Below are 24,879 nucleotides of genomic sequence, written 5' to 3' on the forward strand. Positions count from 1 at the left end.
TCGTAGCGCAGCAGCGTCATGCATTCGTGTCCGGGATCAACAGAAAAAGCTTCGTTCAACCTGTCATTAAAGGGACAATAAATGTTAGGCATGCAAGCACTCTTCCGACCACTCCCATCGAACTACTACTACCCAACAAGTGTCTGAAGAAGATGCAGAAACAACTTGCGTGACGTTCGTTCTTGGGACGACTAAACCACAGATCTCTTAAGTCGAGGGAAGAGCAAGAGAACTTTCTTGGTCAACCATGGAATCGTGAGGCAGAGCATGCATGGGTTCAAAGAGTCTCAAGAGTTGACCTCGAGTATTAATTAGCAGGTAGCTAACTGGAGATATCATGTACATTGAAAGGAAGTAGATGTTGAAAAGACAGGATTCAAACAAGTCAAAACTTGAGATCCGTGAATTACTCACAAACTTTGGGGATATGATCTTTTGTACTCCAAGGCAAGTTCCAATTAATGATGAGTTAGTGCTGAAGTAGTCAGATTTAACAGCAACAAACCATCAAGTCCAAATCCTAAGATTGTAAGCAAATTGTATATATTCACCGAAATGAGAGCCATGTTTACAAACAGCAGAAAACATACCAGTGCTTTGGCTGCATCAATGCCATGATGCTTTGTTGAAAATTGATATGCTTCTCGCAGTTATCCAACGTTGATCGATCGAGAAATGATGCTAGGAAACACTGCTTGTTCACTTTATTCTAATCCAAGGAGAAATGCAATTTGCAAAGACAGATCGAATGCAGGACGGTCGATAGGATTTGAAATAGACAAAAAAAAGGCCTGACAGCCATATGAGAGTATGTTACCCATGTGATATCACGTGATTGGAAATTTCATCTGTCGCACGTTGTCATGCAACCGAAGCTCGAATGAGACAACTGGTTCCCGATGAAAGCTTAAGCTTCTCTTTATCACCCACGGTATGGGGTGAAAGAATCGGAATTATCACTAAAATCATTGAAGATGTGGGCATTAAGATGGGGCACCAAGATAAGATGCCAATCTCAGAATATCACTGAAAACTCCACCGGCAGTGACTTCTGCGCCAGCTCCAGGCCCACGGACAATGAGTGGCTGATCCTTGTATCGTGTGGTGGTGAAAGCTATAATGTTATCAGATCCAGACAGCTGCGCGAATGGGTGCTCTTTTTTGTATCTCCTTAATTCCACCGATCCTTTATCATTAACGACATCGACAACACCAACATATCTCAACACCTACATTTTTAAGACAAGTTAACGAGTCCATCTTGCAAGGAATTATTGTCTCAGAAAACAAAGATTGAAAAAAATGAAAAAGGATAAAATCACTCACCTCCCCTGAGGCTTCAGCATCATCTCGTTCATCTGACAATTCTTTGTCAAAGTTAGGGAGCTGCTGCATGTATTCGTCTGACGAAGAACATGCCTACAAATACACATGTCAGAGAGCATCATACACAAGTTACAAGCCACACCTGGAACCCTACATATTCTTACTCTTAATGGCTCTGGGACAAGGTTCTGGACAGGTATATCGGAAAGCTCAAGCTTAAGACCTGACTCTCTTGCAAGAATTATGACCTGCCATTGAAAGAAGCAAATTTAGTTCTAGCAGCTAATAAAAGACAATATTAACCCAATGAAAGCCAGTAAAATCATAGTTAATTACAGGTCCCAACAGTAATTTCATACAAAACCATCTTAACACAAACAAACATTCAGAATAAACTAGTCAATCAGGAAACAGAAATATATCCTCACCTTTCTGGCAACATCTGTTCCGGATAGGTCATCTCTAGGATCAGGCTCCGTATATCCAGCCTCTTTTGCTTCGAATACCACTTCGCTAAAGGCTCGTGTACCTTTGAAATTGTTGAAAATATAACTCAAAGTTCCACTGCAATATTAACAGCAACCCAGGAAAATACAGGTGTCGATCATTCAGCCATGTGAAATTGTTTCTCTAAGTGCAATGATTTTTCATTAAATCTCTCGCTCTATGCATTACCTAAAAATGCCCTCGATATGCAAAATCTTGTCACCAGTTTCAAGAAGTCCCTGCAAACTGCTAATGATTGGGAGTCCAGCACCAACAGTTGCCTCATAGAAGTAGTGCGTGTAGGATAGCCGCTGTAACGTCCTTAGTTTTAGATACTGCACATTGATGAAGCATGTCAGCATTTGTAATGAAATGTATGAGACATATGAGGAGTTGAAAGGGTAACCATAGAGAATTCAATGTCACCAACTTAAGGATTCTATAGAATTTCAAAATGATGAAGAAACAACTTACTAAGCTGCTATTTTGCTAATATTTAACTATAAAGCCTTCAAACTAGCCCACCTGATGGTCCCAAGTTTTGATCCATTCTTGACTTCAAAATCCAGAGAAGCAAAGAGGCAAAATTTTCATCTCTTTGCAAAAGTCAAAGGAAATAGTAAGATTGTACGGAGGTACACCAGTAGGGCAATGCCCAATATAGTCAGTGAGACAAGCCTAAGCTTAGAATAAATATAATCTAACGTAGAATTGTTTCCACAAAAGAAACCTTTAGTGATTGGAGAACAAATAGAGTCCCCTCAATTATATAACTATTAGCAAACAAATTTCCAACTTATACACTAACTCAAACAAAAATAAGGGAACTGGCATATTTTGTCGTCTATTCCAGAAGCACCTTGTGTCTTAAAAGAAATATGTTTTCAGAACACTTCCTGAGGCCTTTGGGTGCAAAAGAAACAAGCCTCTATCTATGAAGACCATGTAGCTAGTTATTTCATCATACAGAAGGTCCTAATTTAACTAAGTCCCTCTGTAATATAGTAAACTAATTAACTTCTAAAAACAGAAAGAAAAAGCTGATCTATCTTACTGGCAGACAAACATAGCCTGAAAACCATAGACAAAACATGAACTAAAGAAAGAAAGTTAAGCTCAAGCCTAAAATGTATGCCCACACATGCCTAGGCTAGTGATAAAAACTAGTGCCAACACGAACAATTAATATGAAGTTTAGTGCTCAAGTCATTGTAGTTCACTAAACTCCGCCACAAAGGATTAATAAAAGCATTACAAGTCAAGCAAGAAAATACAGAAAAAATGAGCTAAGAAAGCAGCACAAAAGTCAATTCACTGACGCAACAATGACAAGAAAATATTCCCATAAGAAAGGAGAAGGGATAAAATTACCCGATCAAGCGGTCCAGAATTTGCCTTTTTGTTAGGGGTAATGACATGGATGCCCTTTTGTAGCCAATCATAGTAGTGGTTTGCAACATTCGTATCAGCTGTGCAATCAACCAACACTGTATTTGGGAAAAAGTGATTTTCATTCACATGCTTAGCAAATTTGTCTAGATCAGCCACTTCAGCCTTTTCTTTCTGTATTTCTCGCCATCTACTCAAGTCTATTCCTCTGAAGAAAGCAGCAAATCTGAGGTTAGGAAGAGGATGTACAAACATGATTATGAACTTACCAAGTCTGCCTCAATTGTGACTGAAGCCAAAGCTGTTGTTTTCTAAATAAAACAGATTTGGACTGGGCCCCTAGGCCAATCTTCCCAAGGCAAATCCAAGGGGAAAGAGGAGTTACTACTTGTCAATTTGATTGGATTAGCTGATCTGACTGAAATTCAGCCAACTCACAACAACTTTGGCCCATTTCAGGGAGGTTCTGACTATCTAAATCACTTGGTATTAAGAAATAAACAATATTGTAGATGGCACTTGTCTATCTTACAATGGATGGCCAAAAACATGTCCTGAAAAAATTCCCAGGACCTTTTTCTTTTAGCATCTAGAAGCAAAAATGATTGACAACCACCAATTTATTTACTCCGATGGGAGCCAGTCCTCACCTTTGCTCCTGCCTTATCATCTACACTTCCACTTTATTTACTCCCGCTTCTTTGTAGTTTTGCTGATTCCCATTCATCTAATTCACCTCACTTTTCTATCGCATTATCTGCACAGCTATCTTCCCAAGACATCATACTTAGCCAATGTTTTGTTCCTTTCTCCATTCTTTTACACCATGCATTCTCTTTTCACAATTATCCTGCCACTCTGATTTATCCCATCTTATACAAAAACAACTTGTTTCAACCTTTTCAAGCTGCTTAATACAAATTTAGGTTGATGAATGATGATTGAACCAATATAACAAATGTCTAAAGGTTTATCATCTTTTTTCTTCGATATATACTCATAATTCATAATGTATTACTCCATTATCTTGATTATTTTTGCATTTTATTCAAGGTTTCAAAGTTTCAACCAACCCAATACCGATTTCAGCAATCAGTCAGACTAGTACAATATCAGTATACCAATATGTACCTCCAATATCAATAAATAAAAAATAAAAACCAACCAGTGACAACCTCCTATACGGTCTGGCACTGGCCATTTGGTCAGACCAGTAAATACAAATCCGTAGATTCTGATCCGACCAATATTTGAAACCTTCATTTAAAATATACCTTTATTTAAATTAATACACAATTGCAGAGGCACTTGCATCCTAGTAAGCATAACTCAAACCAGCTACTATGATAATTAGAATAACACAACATAGTTGAGAAAATCCCTCTATAAAAAGACTTAATCGATCAATGAAACAGTATGAAAATTAAAATAACACAACCTAGACCATGGAGATAGTTCTTGCTTCTTGATTAATGGAGCAGGGAGTGATTAAAACATAATTTTGCCTCAACATCAGCTTAAGTCTTAAAAAGTCCAGAAAAGAGGTTACTCCTACCATAGTAAGCCATTAGCTCTGATTTTTTTATATTTATTTTTTTTTCCTTCACTGCTTCTCTTTTAGGTGTGGGAATGAAAGTGAACTATTAACATGCCTTATAGAGGTACCAGTTCAATTGATGGCATTTTACTAGTCCAAGACTCCAAATGAAAGTGAACTATTAAATAGATGAAGTATAAAAACAGGGACTTGCTCAGGTTTACTAGCTTACATGTCACTCAAAATCATTGTCTGTGAACCAGTGATACCCATGACACGCAGATCAATGTTGAACTTTTCCTTGAGAGCTGCTGCCTGCAAATTGACATGTATAACATTTCATTTAGTGCCAGAATGTAGTTCAAATCATCAAGAGAACTCATAAAATCATAAAAAGATAATATGCCACGAGTTATAGATACCGAAGGCAAGATAACAGGTGTACCGGACTTGGGAAGCTTAATGCCATATGTTAATAGAAACTATAGATTTAAGTAATTAAAAGTCAACGATACCAGAAACTTGAGCACATTGAGTGTACATGAATAATGATGTATAATAAGCTGCAGTGGTAATCTTATTATCTGGCATGTAGTGAACCAACAATAGCAAAAACAAATGAACAAGAAAAATCTCCAACGATATGGTTGAATTAAATAAATAGTCAAAGGCATAGAGGCTGGGAACATCTACAAGAGTCCAACCTCCCACAGGAAATCTACCATCAATAATTCAATCTTAGTTATGCAAAGAGGATCCAATGAGATGAACTCCTAAATATGCTCTTTTAACACACAGTCTATACAGCCATGTGCCTTTTGTTTCTGCAATATTTCAACCAACCATCATGTAATCCAAAATCTCCCGTCAAACATGATTAAGTTCACAGGGGCACATGAATCAACTCTCATACCCACTCTTAATTCAATTCACTTCATGTCGATGACGGTTTTTCCTTCAATCAACAGTTACATTTTAGTTGAAGTATAAACAGAAAGAAAAAATTATCCAGAAGTTTCTGATCGAAAATCCTTCATGAACAATCAAGTCACTAAGCTTTTCAAATGATGAATAAATAAACTGTTGTCCAGAAACCTTCAATAAATGGAAAAACAGAAAAAAAAAAAAAAAAAACACTTCAATCTTATGCATTGTTCAGCAGAGTTAATATCATAAACAAAGTAATTCAGATATAGAATATCAAAAATCTTGAACATATGTTTAACTTAAATATTAATAATTTTTGATAATTTCAGCATTGGAGCAACATAATGATTTTTTTTTATATGGGAAGAAATTTCCAAATCCAAGCAAGAAAGACACTTACAAAAATAAATCATCATGGACCTTTTATCTCATTACTAACAGGAAATCTTGTCAAACAAACATATTAGTCAGTTTTAAAATAAAAATAATAATACAGCTATGTTTTCAATAACCTGATCCCTTAGCTGATCCAGCAGCGTTCCACCAATTAGACCTGGTCCAATGATACCCATGGCTAATGTTGTTTTTGAAAGGTAGAATCTCGAGTGAACAGCCCTTAGAGCTCTTACACAATCTTCTTGCTTCAGCACAACGGTTATGTTGTACTCACTGCAACCTTGAGCAATGGCTCGCACATTTATGTTAGCCTGGAAGACAAAAAATTTATAAAGTGCTCGAGGTAACAAGCAACTCCAGTATGTCAAAGTAATCATTTCATTATGATCCACATTTAATAACTATTAGAATGCAGTACAGAAATACCTTCGCTAGTGCATCAAAAAGCGTAGCACTAACTCCAGGGGTGCTGGCCATTTTATGGCCAACAGTAGCCAAAATGCTACACTTGGGAATGACCTCAACCTGAACAAGGTATAACGAACCAGAGGTTATAGATAGGAAAAAGACATTTAAATTGTCCAGAGCACAAACTAAGCAAAGACAGTAGTAGTTTCTGCAATAGATTACAAGGATATGGTAGGAGCATGAGAAAAACCTTTCTCTAATTTATTTGCCATGTTTATGATCATTTAGTTCTAATGTGTCATCTATCTTTAATTCTAGGCTAGTGTTAGACAATAATCTGATTCACATTATCTGAAGCAGCATCTTGGAGACTTGAAGATGGCTTAGCAACACAGGTGATGTGAAGAAGCAACAGCAGAAGGATAAACAAACATGAAGAAAATAGCAAACAAAAGTAATGCAATGACGCATAATTTATTCGTATGTTCTAACCAAGCCATGCACTTGCGTTCTGACTAAACATACAATATGGTCTCGATGGTTCCATCCAATAACTAACAAGCACCATATGGAAGTATGCAGCTATCTGTAATTTAGGTTTTGTAAAAAGGCAGACACCAAAAATATTGACATGCACAACATTGCCTACTGTTCACCATCAATTTCAACTAGCATATAGCAAAAGAAGACAAGGGTGTGTTTGGCTTAGTATCTCAAAAGGTATTTTGCAACTCTAAAAGCAAAAAAAAAAAATCCTTTTGTAAAATTTTACAGGTCTGATAGCCCTTTTTTAGAGGGGCTTCCAGGAGAAATTAAGAAAATCCAAAGAAATCAGGACGTCCATCTGACTTCTCTGGAAAGAACTTATCCTAGATCCTCTTTTGAATCTGAGGCCAATCACGTTATAGGCCTTCACACATATCACCATCAATTTATCATAATAGCTACTAACATGACCACCACTGTCACCCTCTCCACACCACTTGGCCAACACCACCACTATTCACCACCATCACCACTAGTCATCAATGCCGCCACTGCCGTCACCATCACCCACCGCCACTATCTCCGCCAGCATCAACATTGCCGCTGCCACCATCGATGCCACCACCACCACTAATGTCACTGACCATAACGACTATTGCCATCATTACAAACAACACCTCTATTCTCACCTCCATCATCACCACCGCTATCACCGTAATTAGTCAATGCCATTATCATCACAACTATTATCCTCATCATCACTATCTCTATCCTCTACCACAACAAACCATCACCACAACTAATCACAACCACCAAATAACATTATCAATACTTTGAAGCCACAACCACGAACACCATTATGACAACCACTATCACCTTTATTTGCCATCATCACCACCTTCATGGCTACCGTAGCTTCTGTCACCAATACTGTCATTGCCTCCACTGGGCACCACCACTACCAACAGCACATACCACCATCGCCATTGCCATCACCACCACTACCACACTAGCACCATAATAGACATTTCCATCGTGAGCATTGTTACAGACATCATAATCATCAACCACCACAACCACCATCATCTCCACCATGACCACCCTCGCCATGGCCACCACCTCGACCTCATCTACTGCTATTATTTGCATTTAATCTACCAACAATTATCGAGAAGCACTTCACTAAATGTTTTTTTTGATAAGTCACTTCACTAAATGTTTGTTTGATAGAAAGGCATTTCTTAAGTTTAAAGACCATTTGTTATGAAACAGTAATCACAAGTATGGAAGCACATCCAGAAATTAGTTTCCTAAGAAGATTTTTCAAAGCTTCTTTTTAAAACAGAAGAAACGATACCAAACACACCCAAAAAGGACTTAAACAAAATAAAAAATATAAATCACTTCAAGTAGATTTCTGAAAAGAGAAAGGTTGCAGACCTTAGAAAGTCTCCCTGCATCTAAAGCTTGTTGGAACCTAGAGTGTAAGGCAGCAGAAACTGCTTTGACTTCACTTTCTGGCACAGCAAAACAAACAGAATGTTCACTGCTAGCCTGCATGTAAACAAATAATTTAAATGGAACTTCTTAAAAACAAAAAAATCAGGTAATAAGAGATAGCATAGGAATACCTGCGAAATCATGATAACGTTGGCTCCGACATCTTTTACAGTGCCAAAAATTGCACTAGCTGTGCCAGGAATACCAGCCATCCCAGTTCTATCAAAAACAAAGTTTTAAGGGTTAAAAAATTGATTAATTGAACTATTGAATAATGTTAAACAAGCAGAAAAAAACATCAAGAAAAATGCACCATAACAAGTCAATTTACCCTTCAACGTTAACAAGTGCCAAGTTATCTATGGTAGCAAATGCTTTGACAACAGAATCCAAGCTCTTTCTATCTTGATTTTCGTTCACAGGCTGCTGGCAAATTTTTGTTCCAAGAGCAGAGAGATTAAAAATATTTCGTATCAAGATAGGAATGCTATGCTTCATCACCGGGATGATTGTACGCGGATGCAAAACATTTGCCCCAAAGTATGACTGCAAAGGAATATAAATTTTCAAGTCATGAAGTACTTCTCCCTTCTGAGATAACAGGTGGACAATTTTAGAACTAAAATGAGTGCTCACCATTTCCCAGGCCTCTTGGTATGACAATGTCCTCAATATCACAGCCTCACTAACTGCACATTGAAAAAAGGTCATGAGTACTAAATTACTAATAACCAAGGGTCCAAAAAGAGGCTGAACTGCTACATACCAACTGGTACTTCCCAGCCCAACCAGGCACCCAGACCAGGCAATTTCACCCTGGCCTTTTTTATATTTTATATATTTTTTAATCTGGACAGCCTGCTGCCTGTGAACAGCTGTTGACTGTCAACAGCAGTAGCAGGAATTTCTTTCCTGGGGTGGGGGATGGGCACAGAAAGAAGTATGCTTTTCGGGCTACCAGCCTCCTCTCCTCTCTCCTTTTTTTTTGTCCATGCCGACCAGTATGCTAGTATATCATGTGTCAGTATAATGATTCATATCAGACCCATAGTGGTTTGGACTGGTCATAGATCGATATGGATCTTGAAACCTTGGTAATATATTTTTGAAATTAGACATCTTGAAAATCACCTGGAAGCATCCACTAAAAAGACATTTGATTCAAGAATAACAACTATTTTGTACTAAGCTACAACAAATAAGTCATCTCATTTTTGTTGGGATTTAAAATATCAGACAAAAGAATATTGATCCCTATGTTTTCCTAAAGTAATGGTATAAGTTAGTCTGTTAAGTTACATCGTTTGACTGGATAAGTATTTATCTGCCTTGTTAGCATAAGTACCACAAAAGTTTGTTTGACAAGTTATTATGAGATAAATTCCTACTCCAATACGTACTAGTGTAGCGACATACTGTGCGACAAGTCAGAGAGAATAAAAAACTTTTGTGGTACTAGCCTTTTCTGAAAATCAATATGTACCAACATACTAACATATGGTACATCGATACTGCCTGACAAGGACAGCCATGCTTTGCCGACTAGTGATATCAGTCCTTAGGCGAACTCGTTTGTACCGATCGGTACTGGCATACTATGTGTAGGTATGTCGATAAATATAGATTTTCAAAAAATGATTGGAAAATATAAAAAATCACTTTCTAGGATTTTTCCCTAATCTATTAGTATATAAATTGTATTTAGATAAGAATAAAGTGTATCTAAGCATAGATGAACATGTTATAAGGAAGAAAAATTGAATTTATCTTATTGGATCCATCAAGGAGCAACTTTGTCGCACGAGTAAAAGTTGCTTCCATTTATCTTGAGTTAGCCAATAAGGAACTTTAATCACAAGTAAGACCGTGAGAAAGAATGAAAATATGAGAATGAATGAAAGCGAGTAAAAGAGGGTGAGGGAAGAGGATTTAAAGCTCCAAAAGAGGCCCCCATAGTCAATTTGGCCATTGGGGTCAAATTATACCTGATTTTGGGTCGGTATCGGTCAAATTCCAATTAGCATCGGGCCATCAGCCCATATCAAATGATACAAGACAAGTTCCAACAGTACCGACTGATACATTCCCTGTATCGACCGATACATGAACATTTTTCAGCGTATTGCTCTAAATGGGCTGCCAGGTACATACCAGTCAGCCCATGGACTGATACCACCAGTTGGCATAACACAGCGGTCCGTGATTATTAAAACTTATTCAAGCATATACAAGATAAGTATAGCGGTCCATGTTTATTAAACTTCTTCAAGCATATCCAAGATAAGTATCAAACCTTTACTAGGATCTGCACTATATACACCGTCAACGTCAGTCCAGATAGTGACTTGTCGGGCCTTAAGAAGAGCACTTAGTATGGCGGCTGAGAAGTCACTTCCATCTCTTTTCAAAGTAGTGGGAATATTTTGAAGTGTACTAGCAATGAACCCAGTAGCAATAATGATATCAGCAGGCTTTTTTAAAAACCACTTCTCAAGTCTCTTCTCTGACTCTATATAATCAGGATCAACTTGATTGGAGCTGGTAGGATTGACAATAAGGACATCTCTTGTATCCATCCAACAACAAGGCCTTCCATGCTGCATAGCAGAGAAAGATCCTGACGTCATTATAAGTTTATTACATCCAGCAAAATTAATTGTCTCACAATATGAAAAACCTTTTTTATTGTATATGACAGCATTTGGGCAGACCATAATTCTCCATGACCAACAACAAAGTCTGAAAAAGATTCTGTGGCATGACCAGCTGCAAAATATAGCATAAAAGTCAAAATTATCATCAATTCAAATCATAATTGCAGAAGAAAACAGAAGTGTCCAAAGATTGGGAGCTATGAACATAACTTTAAGCCAAGTAGCACACATCTAGAACCAATATCACCAACAGGACAACAGAAAAATAAATGTAAACTCAACAAGAACTCCTGAAACTGCCAAACAATTACATTCTAGTCCATGAATCTGTATATGACTTATATAGACCTCTTATACACCAGGGTAAATTGTTAACCTGCTTTCAGAAATTTTTTAAGTGAATTTCAACAGGGATCACATCCTTTAGTCAAATCCACAAGGATAAACAAGAGCAATGCTTTCATATGTGCCTACATGTCACGCTTGCTGTTTCGATAATGATGGTAGTGTTAGGACTCTAGCTAGGAGAGTCCTAATTGAGAGAGACATTCTGTTAGGACTCTAGCTAGGAGAGTCTTAATTGAGAGGGACATTCATGTAGGAGGTTGTTTTTTAGAGAAAAATAAGGAGTTGTAAAGGAATAGGAGTCTTGAGTAGGAGTTCTATTAGGAGTTGGTTAGAAGTAAGAGTCTTGAGTAGGAGTCCTTATTAGGAGTTAGGGTTTAGAAGCCCTATAAATAGTCATGTATTCCTCCTCTTTTTATAAACAATAGATGAATCTTTTCTGCAGCTTTCGAGCAGCAACTTGGAGGGAGGAACCCCTATAGAGTTCCAAGGAGGCCGATCCCCTAAAGAGATCAACCCCAAGTTTAGAATCTGCAAGAGTTCTAACACCTGGTATCAGAGCAGCGTTCTTGGCATCTCGCTGCCCTTCCACAGCCATCCATCAACCATCCACAACCGCCCAAAGCAATTCCCACAATTGCTTAAAAGATCGTCGTCAAATTCCACCGTCATCTCCACCACCACAGATCATCCTTTGATCTCCCCGTGAATTGCAACAAGTTCTGGTTTCCTACCTTACTGCTGCTGCAATTTAGTTATCCCTATTCGAAAATCCAAAAAAAAAAAAAAATTCGTTCCTATATTGCTGCAAATTTTCATCGTAAGTTGCTGAAATTTTTCGACGAGAATTCTGTTATCGCAACTTACACCAATTTTCTTGCTGTTACTGCCGGAATTTTCTTGATTAAATTGGACATCCTTGCTGTCATATAAACTAAGATATTGCTGTCAATTCCCTCCTCAAATCTCTCAAATTTTTTGTGGAGATTTCGTCGAGAAACCGCTGTTTCTTCGACGATAATTCTGCTCTTACAAGACAACATAATTCTGTAGCAAACTTTCACCGATTTCTATCAAACCTATACATGCCTTTAACCCGTCAACAAAAGAGATATCTTAACATCACAGATTTGGAGTCATATACTATGGCATCTGAGGAGGCAATCAATGCTAAATTTGAAGCCTTTGAGGCACGAATGGAAGATAAGATTCGGACTCTCCTTACCGAATTCAGTTTGGGCCGACCACCAAGCCCGAAGAAATCACATCAAGGAGAGAGCTCTAACCAATCACATCATGCCCAAAGAGATGACTTCCAAGAGAGGGGAGGCTCTATGACCGACCGCAACTATTCGCGCATGAGAGTGGACTTCCCTAGATGGGAAGAAGGAGACCCAATTGGTTGGATCTCGCGCACGGAGCGATATTTTCGGTACCATAAAACTGCGGATGCATCCATGGTGAAAATTACAGCTATACATCTTGAAGGGGATGCCATACAATGGTTTGACTAGTTTGAACACACTTATGGAGTCCTTTCATGGCGACAATTCAAAGAAGGACTACTGATCCGCTTCAGACTAACTTATTACGAGAACATTGACGGACAACTAGCAAAGATCCGACAAACCTCCACCATTCAGGAGTACCAGACCAGGTTTGAAAGGTTATCTAATCAAACTCGTGATTGGTCTGAAAATTAGTTATTGGAGACCTTTATTGAGGGCTTAAAGCCGGAGATCCGGGGAGAAGTTAAGGCGCGACAACCTTACACGCTTATGACAGCCATCTCTTTCGCACGACTTCAAGAGGAGCGATTGAACCATGAAGCCCGGAGGACTAAGATCACTCCACGACCTACGAAAAGGTTAACAAGAGAAGAACTTCAGGAGCGATCTGCGAAGGGGTTATGTTGGCATTGCGACTAGCCGTGGAGCCGCGAGCATCGCTGTAAAAAAGGTAGACTTCTTATGATTGAACCAGTAGAAGAAGAGGTCATTGAACATCCAAAAGAGAGCCTTGAACATGAAGAAGAAGATATGGAAGAAGAGCCACAGCCGACCGACATTACAGTACACGCACTAGTCGACTACTCAAATCCGCAAACGATGAAAGTTGGAGGCCTTCTTAAACAACGGCCGATCACTGTTCTTATCGACACGGGTAGCACTAATAACTTCCTGAATAGTAAGGTTGCTGCTCGGATGACACTGTATATTGAAGGTTGCAGCAAGTTCGATGTAAAGGTTGCCGACGGCAGAATCCTAAAGTGCGACCAAAGATGCCCGCAGGTGAAACTATTACTGCAAGACCAAGAAATTATCACCGATTTCTTCCTCCTACCAATCGATGACTATGAGGCAGTGCTTGGTATAGAATGGCTGACTACACTATGTGATGTCTCTTGGAACTTTTCTAAATTAATTATGAAATTCTACTGTAAGAGCAAACAGATCATCCTACGCGAGAAGCGCGGAAGCAATGTTACCACTGTTTTGACCCAACGAATGAAGAAAGTTTTACACAAGGTAAATGGTGGCTTTTTGATGCACCTCCAGCAGCAACCAGAGGGGAAGAAAATAGAAATTGAAGATCAAAATCTTGCCCAATTGCTTACTGAATTTGCTGACATATTTGCTGAACCGCGCGGTCTTCCTCCTTCTCGGCAACATGACCATCAAATTCCAATCCTTCCGTGCAAGCCACCAGCGAACACTCGACCGTACCGATATCCTCACCTCCAGAAAGATGAAATTGAAAAGATCGTAAAGGAGATGCTTGAAACAGGGGTGATTCGGCCAAGTTGCAGCCCCTATTCCTCACCGGTGCTACTTGTACGCAAGAAGGACGGAACTTGGCGGATGTGCATCGACTACCGAGCTTTAAATGGCATCACCGTCAAGGACATATACCCAATACCAGTGGTGGATGAACTTCTTGATGAATTGAAAGGGGCTCGAGTCTTCACGAAGTTGGACCTCCGATCCGGTTACCACCAAATTCGGGTATGTGACGATGACATTCCAAAAACTGCATTTCGCACACATGATGGCCATTATGAATTCTTGGTAATGCCTTTTGGACTCACTAATGCTCCTTCAACCTTTCAAAGTCTCATGAATGATATATTTCGAAGCTTTCTTCGTAAATTTGTGCTGGTATTTTTCGACGATATTCTCGTTTACAACCTTTCTCTTGAGACTCACTTTCAGCATTTACGGATTGTTTTGACGATCATTCGGGAGAATACTCTTTTTGTTAAGCAACCAAAGTGCAGCTTTCTCCAGCAAAAAGTAGAGTACCTTGGGCATATAATATCAGAAGGAGTGGCGGTAGACCCAACAAAAATTAAGACAATGCAAGGCTGGCCGAAACCTACAAACGTGAAATTACTGCAGGGGTTCCTTGGACTAACGGGCTACTACCGAAAATTTGTTAAGGACTATGGGAAGATCAATGCACCACTCACTTCTTTACTGAAAAAAAATGTTTTCTAATGGTCGGACAAAGCCTCTACTACCTTCGACAAACTTAAAGCAGCCATGACAACGACGCCGGTGCTTGCACTACCAGATTTCAATAGACCCTTTATCATTGAGGCCGACGCATCTGGAGTCGGAATTGGAGCCGTTCTCATGCAAAATGGTCGGCCACTCGTATACACTAGCAAGGCATTATCTCCCTCCCATCAAAACATGTCAGTATATGATAAGGAGATGCTTGCCATTGTACACGCAGTAACGAGGTGGAGACCCTACCTGATCGGCCGGCGATTTCAAATTAAAATTGACCATAAAAGCCTAAAGTACTTTTTGGAGCAAAAGATATCATCCTCTGAGCAGCAAAAATGGGTAACCAAACTTCTTGGATTTGATTATGAAATTATTTACAAAAAGGGGAAAGAAAACGTTGTTGCAGATGCACTCTCACGGCTACCTGAACAAGCTAAGGTTTCAGCCATCTCCCTTCCTACCATCGGTCTCCTCGAGGACATTAGGGAAGAATGGAAGAAGGATCCAGAGATCAGCAACATCATAAAAAAATTGGAGGAGGAGCAATAGCCCACTACACCTGGGATTCGAGGGATCTACGCTACAAAGGTCGCATTGTGCTTATACCTGACTCCCCTTGCATCACAATCATCTTGCATGAAATGCACTCCATACCTTCAGCAGGGCACTCTGAATTCCTAAGAACCTACAAAAGAGTGAAGCAAAATTTTTATTAGAGAGGGATGAAAAAAATTATTGCTGAATATGTGGCTCAATGTGATGTGTCAACAGCACAAGGGTGAAACTGTGGCAAATCCAGGGAAGCTACAACCACTACCCATACCAGACTCGGTGTGGACTGACATCTCCATGGACTTCATTGAAGGGCTGCCATCTTCCAAAGGTAAAAGCACGATTCTCGTGGTGGTTGATCGACTTACAAAATATGCTCATTTTTGTGCTGTGAGAAATCCCTACACTGCTGCTAGTATTGCCCAGATTTTCATAGAAAATATTGTTAAACTGCATGGGATGCCAAGGTCCATCGTAAGTAATCGTGACAGGATCTTCACTAGTAAATTTTGGACCGAGTTATTTTAGTTACAAGGCACCAAACTCAAGATGAGCACAGCGTATCATGCACAAACTGACGGCCAAACAGAGGTGGTAAATAAGTGCTTAGAGACGTACCTCCGGTGTTTCGCTAGCGATCGACCAAAAAAGTGGGCGAAATAACTTCCCTGGGCCGAATGGTGGTATAATACTACATATCATTCATCTACAAAATGTGCCCCTTATGAAGCATTGTATGGTCGACCAGCCCCTGTGATTCCAAAGTATGTAATTGGCTCGGCCAAGGTAGATCAGGTTGACCAAAAATTGATTGATAGGGACAAACTCTTACAACTATTAAAAGATAATCTCTCTACCGCTCAAGCCAGAATGAAGCAGCAAGCCGACACATAACGAAGTGAAAGAGAATTTTCAGTGGGAGATTGGGTTTATCTTCGCCTACAACCATACAAGCAACTCTCTATCAACACTCGAGCCTCCATGAAGCTATCCCCACATTTTTATGGGCCCTATCATATCACAGAGCGTATTGGAGCCGTAGCGTACAGACTTAAATTACCTAAGGATGCCAAAATTCACCCTGTCTTCCACGTATCATGCCTAAAGCCCAAGTTGGGAGAACACGAGTCACCCCAGATCCAACTGCCCAACACAACTGAGGATGGAGTTATTCAAGCCCAACCACAAGCCATCCTCGATCGCAGGATCGTGATGCGTCGACGACATCCATCTACTGAAGTACTAGTGCATTGGAATAATCTACCACTTGAAGACGCCACATGGGAACCATATGAGGAGCTGAAGACCCGGTTCCCTGAGTTCATGGAATCTCAGCCTTGAGGACAAGGCTGATTTGAAGAGGACGGGTCTGCTAGGACTCTAGCTAGGAGAGTCCTAATTGAGAGGGACATTCTGTTAGGACTCTAGCTAGGAGAGTCCTAATTGAGAGGGACATTCATGTAGGAGGTTGTTTCTTAGAGAAAAATAAGGAGTTGTAAAGGAATAGGAGTCTTGAGTAGGAGTTCTATTAGGAGTTAGGTTAGAAGTAGGAGTCTTGAGTATGAGTCCTTATTAGGAGTTAGGGTTTAGAAGCCCTATAAATAGTTATGTATTCCTCCTCTTTTTATAAGCAATAGATGAATCTTTTCTGCAGCCTTTGAGTAACAACTTGGAGGGAGGAACCCCTATAGAGTTCTAAGGAGGCCGATCCCCTAAAGAGATCAACCCCAAGTTTAGAATCTGCAAGGGTTCTAACAGGTAGTCAATTGTATATCTTTTGTAATCATAATTTTAATAACTAAAAAACATTTTTGGATAGTTATAACTCTAATGGAAACTGAAAGCTTTTACCAAGCATTTTTTAGGCTAGCTAATTATAAAACTGTTGAACGACGAAAGTTCTGATGTTTGTATTCTAGTGCATTCCCATATATATATGTGTATATATATGTACATGTATATATATGTATACATGCACGTGTGTATATATATATATATATATATATATATATATATATATATATATATATATATATGTATGTATGTATGTATGTATGTATGTATGTATGTATGTATGTATGTGTGTGTATATATATATATGTATATATGTATATATATATATATATATATATGTATATATGTATATATGTATATATGTATATATATATATATATATATATATATATATATATATATATAGTTCCTTCTTAAACTAATTATTCACCGAGTTTCAAATGAAAATAATAGACAGATTTGATAGCAACCATGTATTTTAATCATAATGGATTATTATTAATGATTTACTAATCCCATGCATCACACAAGTTAAAAACATTAGCCATCAATAATAATCTTCTAGGCATCATCTACATGATTTTCTAGATTGGATTAAATTGACACATAAAACGGACACTTCTCAAACAAATCAATGTCCAGATTGCTAAGAGTTACCCCTTTAGCAATTTCTGAATTGGATATGCTAGAAACTAGAAAACGTGTGCAATTGTAATATGTTTATGTGTATTCTTAGACAAGCAAGTCTATCATATAAGCTATACCTACGAAGAATTTCAGACTTCCAAAAGAAGTTGCTCAGAGTTGCAGACAATGTAATCTTAAATCCTGAATCTGATCATCTAACAAACAAACAAATACATAGTAAATTTGCAACTATCTTGCAAAAATATTAGGATGAAAAGTCAACCATCAGGAACGTAAAACTGGTTAGTACAAATTATCAAGAAATCAATGTAGCAGTTTCCAGTTGGCTTGGCTAAAGTAGAAGTTAAATGGAAAAAAGAAAGCAGCACAACAGACATAATTTATAACCTATATAAATGGCGCGAAGCATTGTTTTCAGGTTACTAATGTCATTATGCAATTGCGATAAGAATCTGGCAAGATCCTCTCCATCAAGAAGCTCTGATGCTGTTAACTTGTGCTTTTCAAAAACGTTATCAATTGCTGATATGTAAGAGTCATCCCTTGATGAAGCCTTGTTGACCAGTTCATACATCATATCTGTCACCTTTGACATTGCAGAAACAACTATTAACTTTCTTTCAGTCGAATCACTCAGAACTATATCAGCAACACTCTGAATTCTTTTGGAGGTGCCCATACACGTCCCACCAAATTTATGAACAGACCACATGTCACCTTTTGGAAGAGAAGGATTCTCTATGGATTGCTCAAGAGAAATATCTGCTTGACAAGAAGAAATGGAGAAACCTATTGTCAACATGTTACTAAAAAACTACAAGGAATTGATGTAGGACTATTTATTAAAATAGAAGCATGAGGTACTTCACCACATGGTATGATAGTACAAGGCATCAGTTCCATCTGAGCAACCATTTCATGAAGAAAGTCAAGTAAGGCAATGACGTAAAATGCTAAAATACAAGAATCTTGAGAAGGAAAAGTTGCATCAAAAAATAGTATACAATACTTAAGTTACGGAGAAAGAAAGAGAACTCAGAGTTTTAATAAGTGAAAAAGAATTAAGGAGACCACAATAGTTGCAGGCTATTATATGTAAAGTTAGGAAAAAGTTCCCAATAACAACTAAATGAAACCATGACTACAAATTTGAAAAGTTGTGGGACAATCATAATTGAACACATAACAAGTTAAAAAAAATGCAAGATATTGAATAAGAAGCGATCAATGTTGTATTAACATTAAAAAAGAGATTAACTTTCTAAAATATCAATAGAAATACTATACTAGTATATGATAACTTACAAAACTAGAACAAAGAAGGTACCTGCAATGGAAGCAAAGATTTGATTATTGGATCTACACTTTCTAATCCTCTCAGAAACAATCCTGAAATGACAACGAAAGCACACACATTGAACAAATTTGAGAGACAATAGAGATTGGATAGACTATATGCACAATCATCAGAAAAGCATTGTTCAATAATCAAGAATACAATCCTGAAACAACAATGAAAGCACACACATTGAACAAATTTGAGAGACTATAGAGATTGAAAAAGACTATATGTACAATCATCAGAAAAGCATTGTTCAATAATCAAGAATAAAATGGAACTAAAATTAGAGTAATGAATTGAATAAAAAGTTGGAAAATACAAACAAAACGAAACTACAAACATATAACTTGTCAATGGACTGTTGCGTATTAGAATGTTTTGTGCTTTTCCATCTACAGAATCAACATGGAACAACCATACAGTCGGCCACCTACCACTAGCAACTCCCACATGCCAGTCATGTGACAAAATGAAGTTTTCCTTTCCTCTTGGCCACTTCTAGCACCAACCATTCATCAAAAATCAACTCCATTGCAACTTTTGTCATACCTATACCCAAAAATCAGTTACTCATGCGACTACTACATCCACTGCCACCAACACTACCACTGTAGAACCATTGTCGTAGCTTTATCACCACAACCACAACCATAACAGCCAACTTCAGTTGTTGCCAACACCAAAAAGGCACAACAATCAAAGCCACTAAGCACGCCATGGTGAAGAACTTGACACCAGAACAAATTGTTGCTACCAGCACCATCACCAGCAGCAGCAAGAGTAAACCACCATGTCTGCTCTAGATTTTCTAGCTTAAGAATGAAAAAGAAATCATACTCATTAACAATATTTTAATTTCTAAAGAATATGTGTTACCAAAAGTATTATCTTTTTGCCTTGAAGAAAGATATCAAATGCCAAACACAGCCAAATTTTACCTAATGCAGCAAGAGATATATCTAATTGTTACGCAAAAAAAAAACACAAACCTTGTGAATCGCACAAGTAGTTATTCTACTATATGCTGTGTAAGTTTTATTACTGAAGTATGTAATGTGTCAGTGTAATTTTCAAAACCATTGCCACCATAAAACACAAAAAAAGAGATCAAGTGATTACATCTAGCTATGAATTCCCATATGGCAGATTTTCAATGTTCAGTTTGTTTTCTCATAAATTTGATGGCAATTAATCATTTATAAAAAAAATCAATAACTATTACATATTCATAATACAGCTCTACAATCACCGGGCTATTTTTAGATTAACCTTCACAATTTGAGAAATACAATAAATGGGTACAAAAACCTGACTTCATCAAATACAATTTTAGAAATTTCTTTCTTTATTAAGGATCCTGGACTTCATCAAAAACCTGAACTTCAACTCCACCAGGATAACCATTATTGAGATAGTTCAACAAATTCTTGTATCTTGGTAATGTCTGCTTTTACCACAAACATAAATTTATCATTCAGATATGTCCGGAATCCTGAACCAATCTGGAGAAAATGTTCTGAAGAGTAAATGCTCAAGTAGAACCAGATATGTGATCCTGGAATGTACTGTCTAATCTTCAGAAACTAATCAACTACACAGATAAATATTCCGAATGAACTCCTAAAAGATAAAACAGTCCTTCCAGTAAAGAACATAAGGAAAAACATGATCACTATCTAGCATAAATTTTTTTCAATTGAAGCTGATTTTGGATTCTGCAGTTGCCAAAGGAACCAAAACAACATAAAACTGCAACAATATTGGCTTTGCTGGGCTCTTAAAAAAAAAAATAGGACTGAGAAACAACAAAATTCAGCAATCATGTCACATTAGAAATCTTTGGGATCTCAAATGAACCAAAATCTTCGCTCTTGAACAAGATGTGGAAAAAATACTAGAGCTGAACAAGATGTGGAAAAATACTAGAAGCAAAAGAAAGTTCTTTATCTCATCTTGGCATGACATGATAGGTGCAAACAATTTTACAACCTAGTTTGTTCATGTAACCATGTACCAAAGCATTGCTGTTCAAGAGGTAATTCACATTAAGAACATGGGTCCTCATAAGATTTAAGGAGCTTAGGGCACACCACAAAAACTATTATTGAATAGCAGATACAATATCTGAGGAATCAGCAAATTGATATCCAGATCACATCAAAAAAAGTAAAAAAAAAAAAAACATCAATACTGGAGCAGATAAACTATATCAGTATGGCCAAATCAATTAGGAATCACCTGGGGATGTCTCAGATTAGCCCAAATCAATCAAGATCATAAGGAATTTCTCAAAACTCTGAAGCAGCCATTTTATTTAATTTCATCTTTCTTAAGGGCTTTGGTGTTACCTAGGGTCAACCATTAGCAAATAAAAAGAAGGGTCTCGAGAAACATTAAAAACACAAAAGAACTGGAAAGAGGTAGAAGAAACACAGATGCGGAAGTAGGGCTACATTGAACTTCTGGTATGTTTTTCGGCAGATATGCCAAGAATCCAAATTTGGACCCTTATTCAACTAATCTCGATCCTGATCTTTTAATCCTGAATCTTGAACTGCTACTTGTGATCTCGTAGCCCAATAAATGTGCCTATTCACATGGCTGTGCAATATTTCTTTCCTCTTTGTCTCCATTTTAGACTCTCTCCAAACACTTGAGCAGAACATGGCAATGGTTGGTGTATGGAATCTTTGCTTTGCATAGTATGATCATAATGCCCTTATTCCGTCACATTAAGATACATAATCTCTCTTCTAGATTTCTTCATATCACTATTCTTGGCGTGCCTTCAACTTGAGATTCATGTGCATTATTAGTTTCACACATAGCATAAAACTCAGTAATTTTCATCTTGGCACAATATAAAAGCAGATGGTAGCTAATTTAAGTGGACAGGGAATTAAATTGATCTATCAATCAACATCTTGTCATAGCTTTGCCCGAATAAGATCTCCAGCCTTTTTCGTCATCATTGGTTGCTTTCTGATAGTTTCAACACTAGTGTTTACTTAAAAAATTAATATCAATTTATGGCACATATCAATCATCGTCAGCCTATAAATGGTTTTAACTTCAACATCATAAGAATGTTGTAGAATCAACAAGGACCGAGATTTGTTTCTGAATATAAGACAGCCTACCCTAATTATGAGTCTTATTCCGCTCATCAGACAAACAAGTTCTCACACTTTGATGGTTCAAAGTGGTTCGATCTACATACTACCATTATAACTTTCAACAAAGAAACGACCAGAAACCACGAACCTTGACCAACCAAGAGAGGAGCATCCTCTAGTCTTGCCACCATGCCGATCTTGGACGGTAGCCAGGCTGCATTACCCAAACCACGCATTTTTAGGAAGAAAATACAAGAAGACAAAATTCAACAAAAAATGTAGAAAGCCAATCCCATTGCGCGGATCCGGATAAGTGGCTGTACGAGAACCTAAGAGTAGCAAACCTGATGGAGAGCCGGGTTCGCGAAGAAGGATCTCTGGAGCAGCGAGGAGGCAAATGGTGGAGGAAGAGAGCGGAGGACGGGCACGGGGTGGAGACTGCAGCTGTCCTCATATCGAACCTGGCTGCGTCGGGCGTCTTCGCCTCGCAGAGGAAGACGCGAAGGCTGCGGTGGACAAACCCTCTTCTCACTCCCCCTACACTAAATGACGCCTTGATCGCCTTAAAAAGGAAGAAAGATCACCCTCTGGTGCTTCCCGTTCGCTCGCAGGCTTCACATGAGGAAGAAACCCTTAAGAGACCACGTGGCGTTTTACGAATCTTGAGGCGTGGGTTCAATATCGAGACGATTCATTACACCAACGGCGCTTCCAACCATTAACTTTTCCGTGTCTCACGACAAATATATACGAAAGGCATATTATATATATATATATATATATATATATATAGTTCATGTTGGACTTGCAATAAATTTAATAACCCCACTTTAGTTAATTTTTTAACTATTTTAAATCTGTAAATACAAGTTGTATTTAATTATTATATATATATATATATATAGGTAAAACTATTCCATCTAAATAGTCAGAGTTTTCTAGCTTTATAGAATGGTGTGAAGTGTCGATACTAAGAAGTTACCCAAATGACACATTGCTAGATGAGCCTATATGATAGTGTATAGAGTTGGTTCATTATCTTATTTCATGATAATATCATGTGATCACTTATTGAGACTTTTACTCGATCACATTGGACCATTTATCATATGATTATTTAGAGCTTGTAAAGTCTATATTTATAATTTGCAATGTAAGTTTGCTTCTAGAATTTCGAGTTAAACACTTCTTCTAACCTTTTTTTTATATATAGGTATTTAAAAGACCACAAGAGATTTGCATGAGGTTATCATTTTATAAACGAACACGTAAGAATACCACACGACTTAACCAAAACTAGCTAAGTCTATGACATATGTTATAATAGCAAGATAAACACATTTAGAAATACTTAACATGAAAACGTAGGGGACATAATGAGTTTACATTGAGGACACCCAACACGCTTGACCATTTGAGTGAAACAGATAGAGAGATAAAAAGAAATGAATCTCTTAGATAAGTGGGCATATGAAATTAACATTCAAAGGAATGATTGATCATTTATGTAAGAGACATCATGAGGACAAGTAAGTTAGGAAGAATGCGTAGCACATAAAGATTAAGATGGTTAACTTTGAGCTACAGTTCGACACTGACAACTAAACTTAACGATACTTAAGGCAAGTGAAATACTTAATAAAGGATGTGTTACTCAATGACTAAAAGAGTTGCACAAAACTCACAAATGTGAGGGCAATTACTAACTCAAAGAAATTAGTATTCATGTAAGAGCTTTTATGCAAACGATAGACTATCTATTACCATCCCAAGGCGATCAAACCTCGATGTCATGGAGCATGGGAACTTTTTCTTCAACATGAAAATGATATATCCATAGGAGGCTGAAGTGTGTAATAAGTTCAACATGTTACTAAGCCTTGAGGGGCGCAACGGGAATGGCAAAGAATCGTAATATAGCAAGTGCATTTATGGTGATAAAATAGTATGTAGTATGTTCAATAAGGTGGAGTATTCTAAGGGGATGATAGTTTATAAAACTTCCAAAGAGAATGATGCAAAAAAAAAAAAAACTCCAATGAGATAGATATTTAAGAGAGATAAGTCACAATTCTCTAGAAGAAAAATCATATATAATAGACTGCATATATTGGGGGAGTACCTTAAAACAATAACTCTATAAACTTCAATGGAGCTAGTAAGTAGCGAGGAGTTATCACATGATCTTACACAAGATAATGCTAGATGCATTACAAGATCAAGTAGAAAAGCAACCATAGGCATCACCAAATGAAGATACACTAAGATCCAATGTAAAGATCGGACTCAACGAAGGACTAACCCATTAAATGGTAGGTGTGAAAGTCACTATCAACTCAATACATATAGAGGAGTAGAGTAAATTGAGTGAAACTTAGTGAAGTGCTTGAGTCGTATGAAGGGAGTCGATATAGGAGATGAAACATAGAGTGAAGACACAAAGCTTTCATTAAATAAAGGT

General features: G+C 37.8%; 1 protein-coding gene across 1 annotated transcript; it reads right to left on the minus strand.

Annotated features, from left to right (window-relative positions):
- Positions 1-682: 682 nt before the first annotated feature.
- Positions 683-23,068, minus strand: LOC135612016 (bifunctional aspartokinase/homoserine dehydrogenase 1, chloroplastic-like). The gene is made up of 19 exons (XM_065107734.1): positions 22,763-23,068; positions 22,567-22,632; positions 19,288-19,349; positions 18,348-18,722; positions 11,133-11,221; positions 10,749-11,052; positions 9,092-9,144; positions 8,787-9,001; positions 8,587-8,674; positions 8,396-8,509; positions 6,488-6,586; positions 6,178-6,372; positions 4,971-5,053; positions 3,184-3,409; positions 2,002-2,147; positions 1,755-1,890; positions 1,491-1,574; positions 1,327-1,419; positions 683-1,229 (listed from the first exon to the last, which is right to left on the minus strand). Exons 1-19 carry the CDS (start codon positions 22,870-22,872, stop codon positions 984-986), a joined length of 2,784 nt encoding a protein of 927 aa, XP_064963806.1. The 5' UTR covers positions 22,873-23,068; the 3' UTR covers positions 683-983.
- Between the last annotated feature and the right edge of the window lie 1,811 nt (positions 23,069-24,879).

The sequence above is a fragment of the Musa acuminata genome, chromosome BXJ2-5, assembly GCF_036884655.1.
Source record: "Musa acuminata AAA Group cultivar baxijiao chromosome BXJ2-5, Cavendish_Baxijiao_AAA, whole genome shotgun sequence".
In the NCBI taxonomy this organism is placed as follows: domain Eukaryota; kingdom Viridiplantae; phylum Streptophyta; class Magnoliopsida; order Zingiberales; family Musaceae; genus Musa; species Musa acuminata.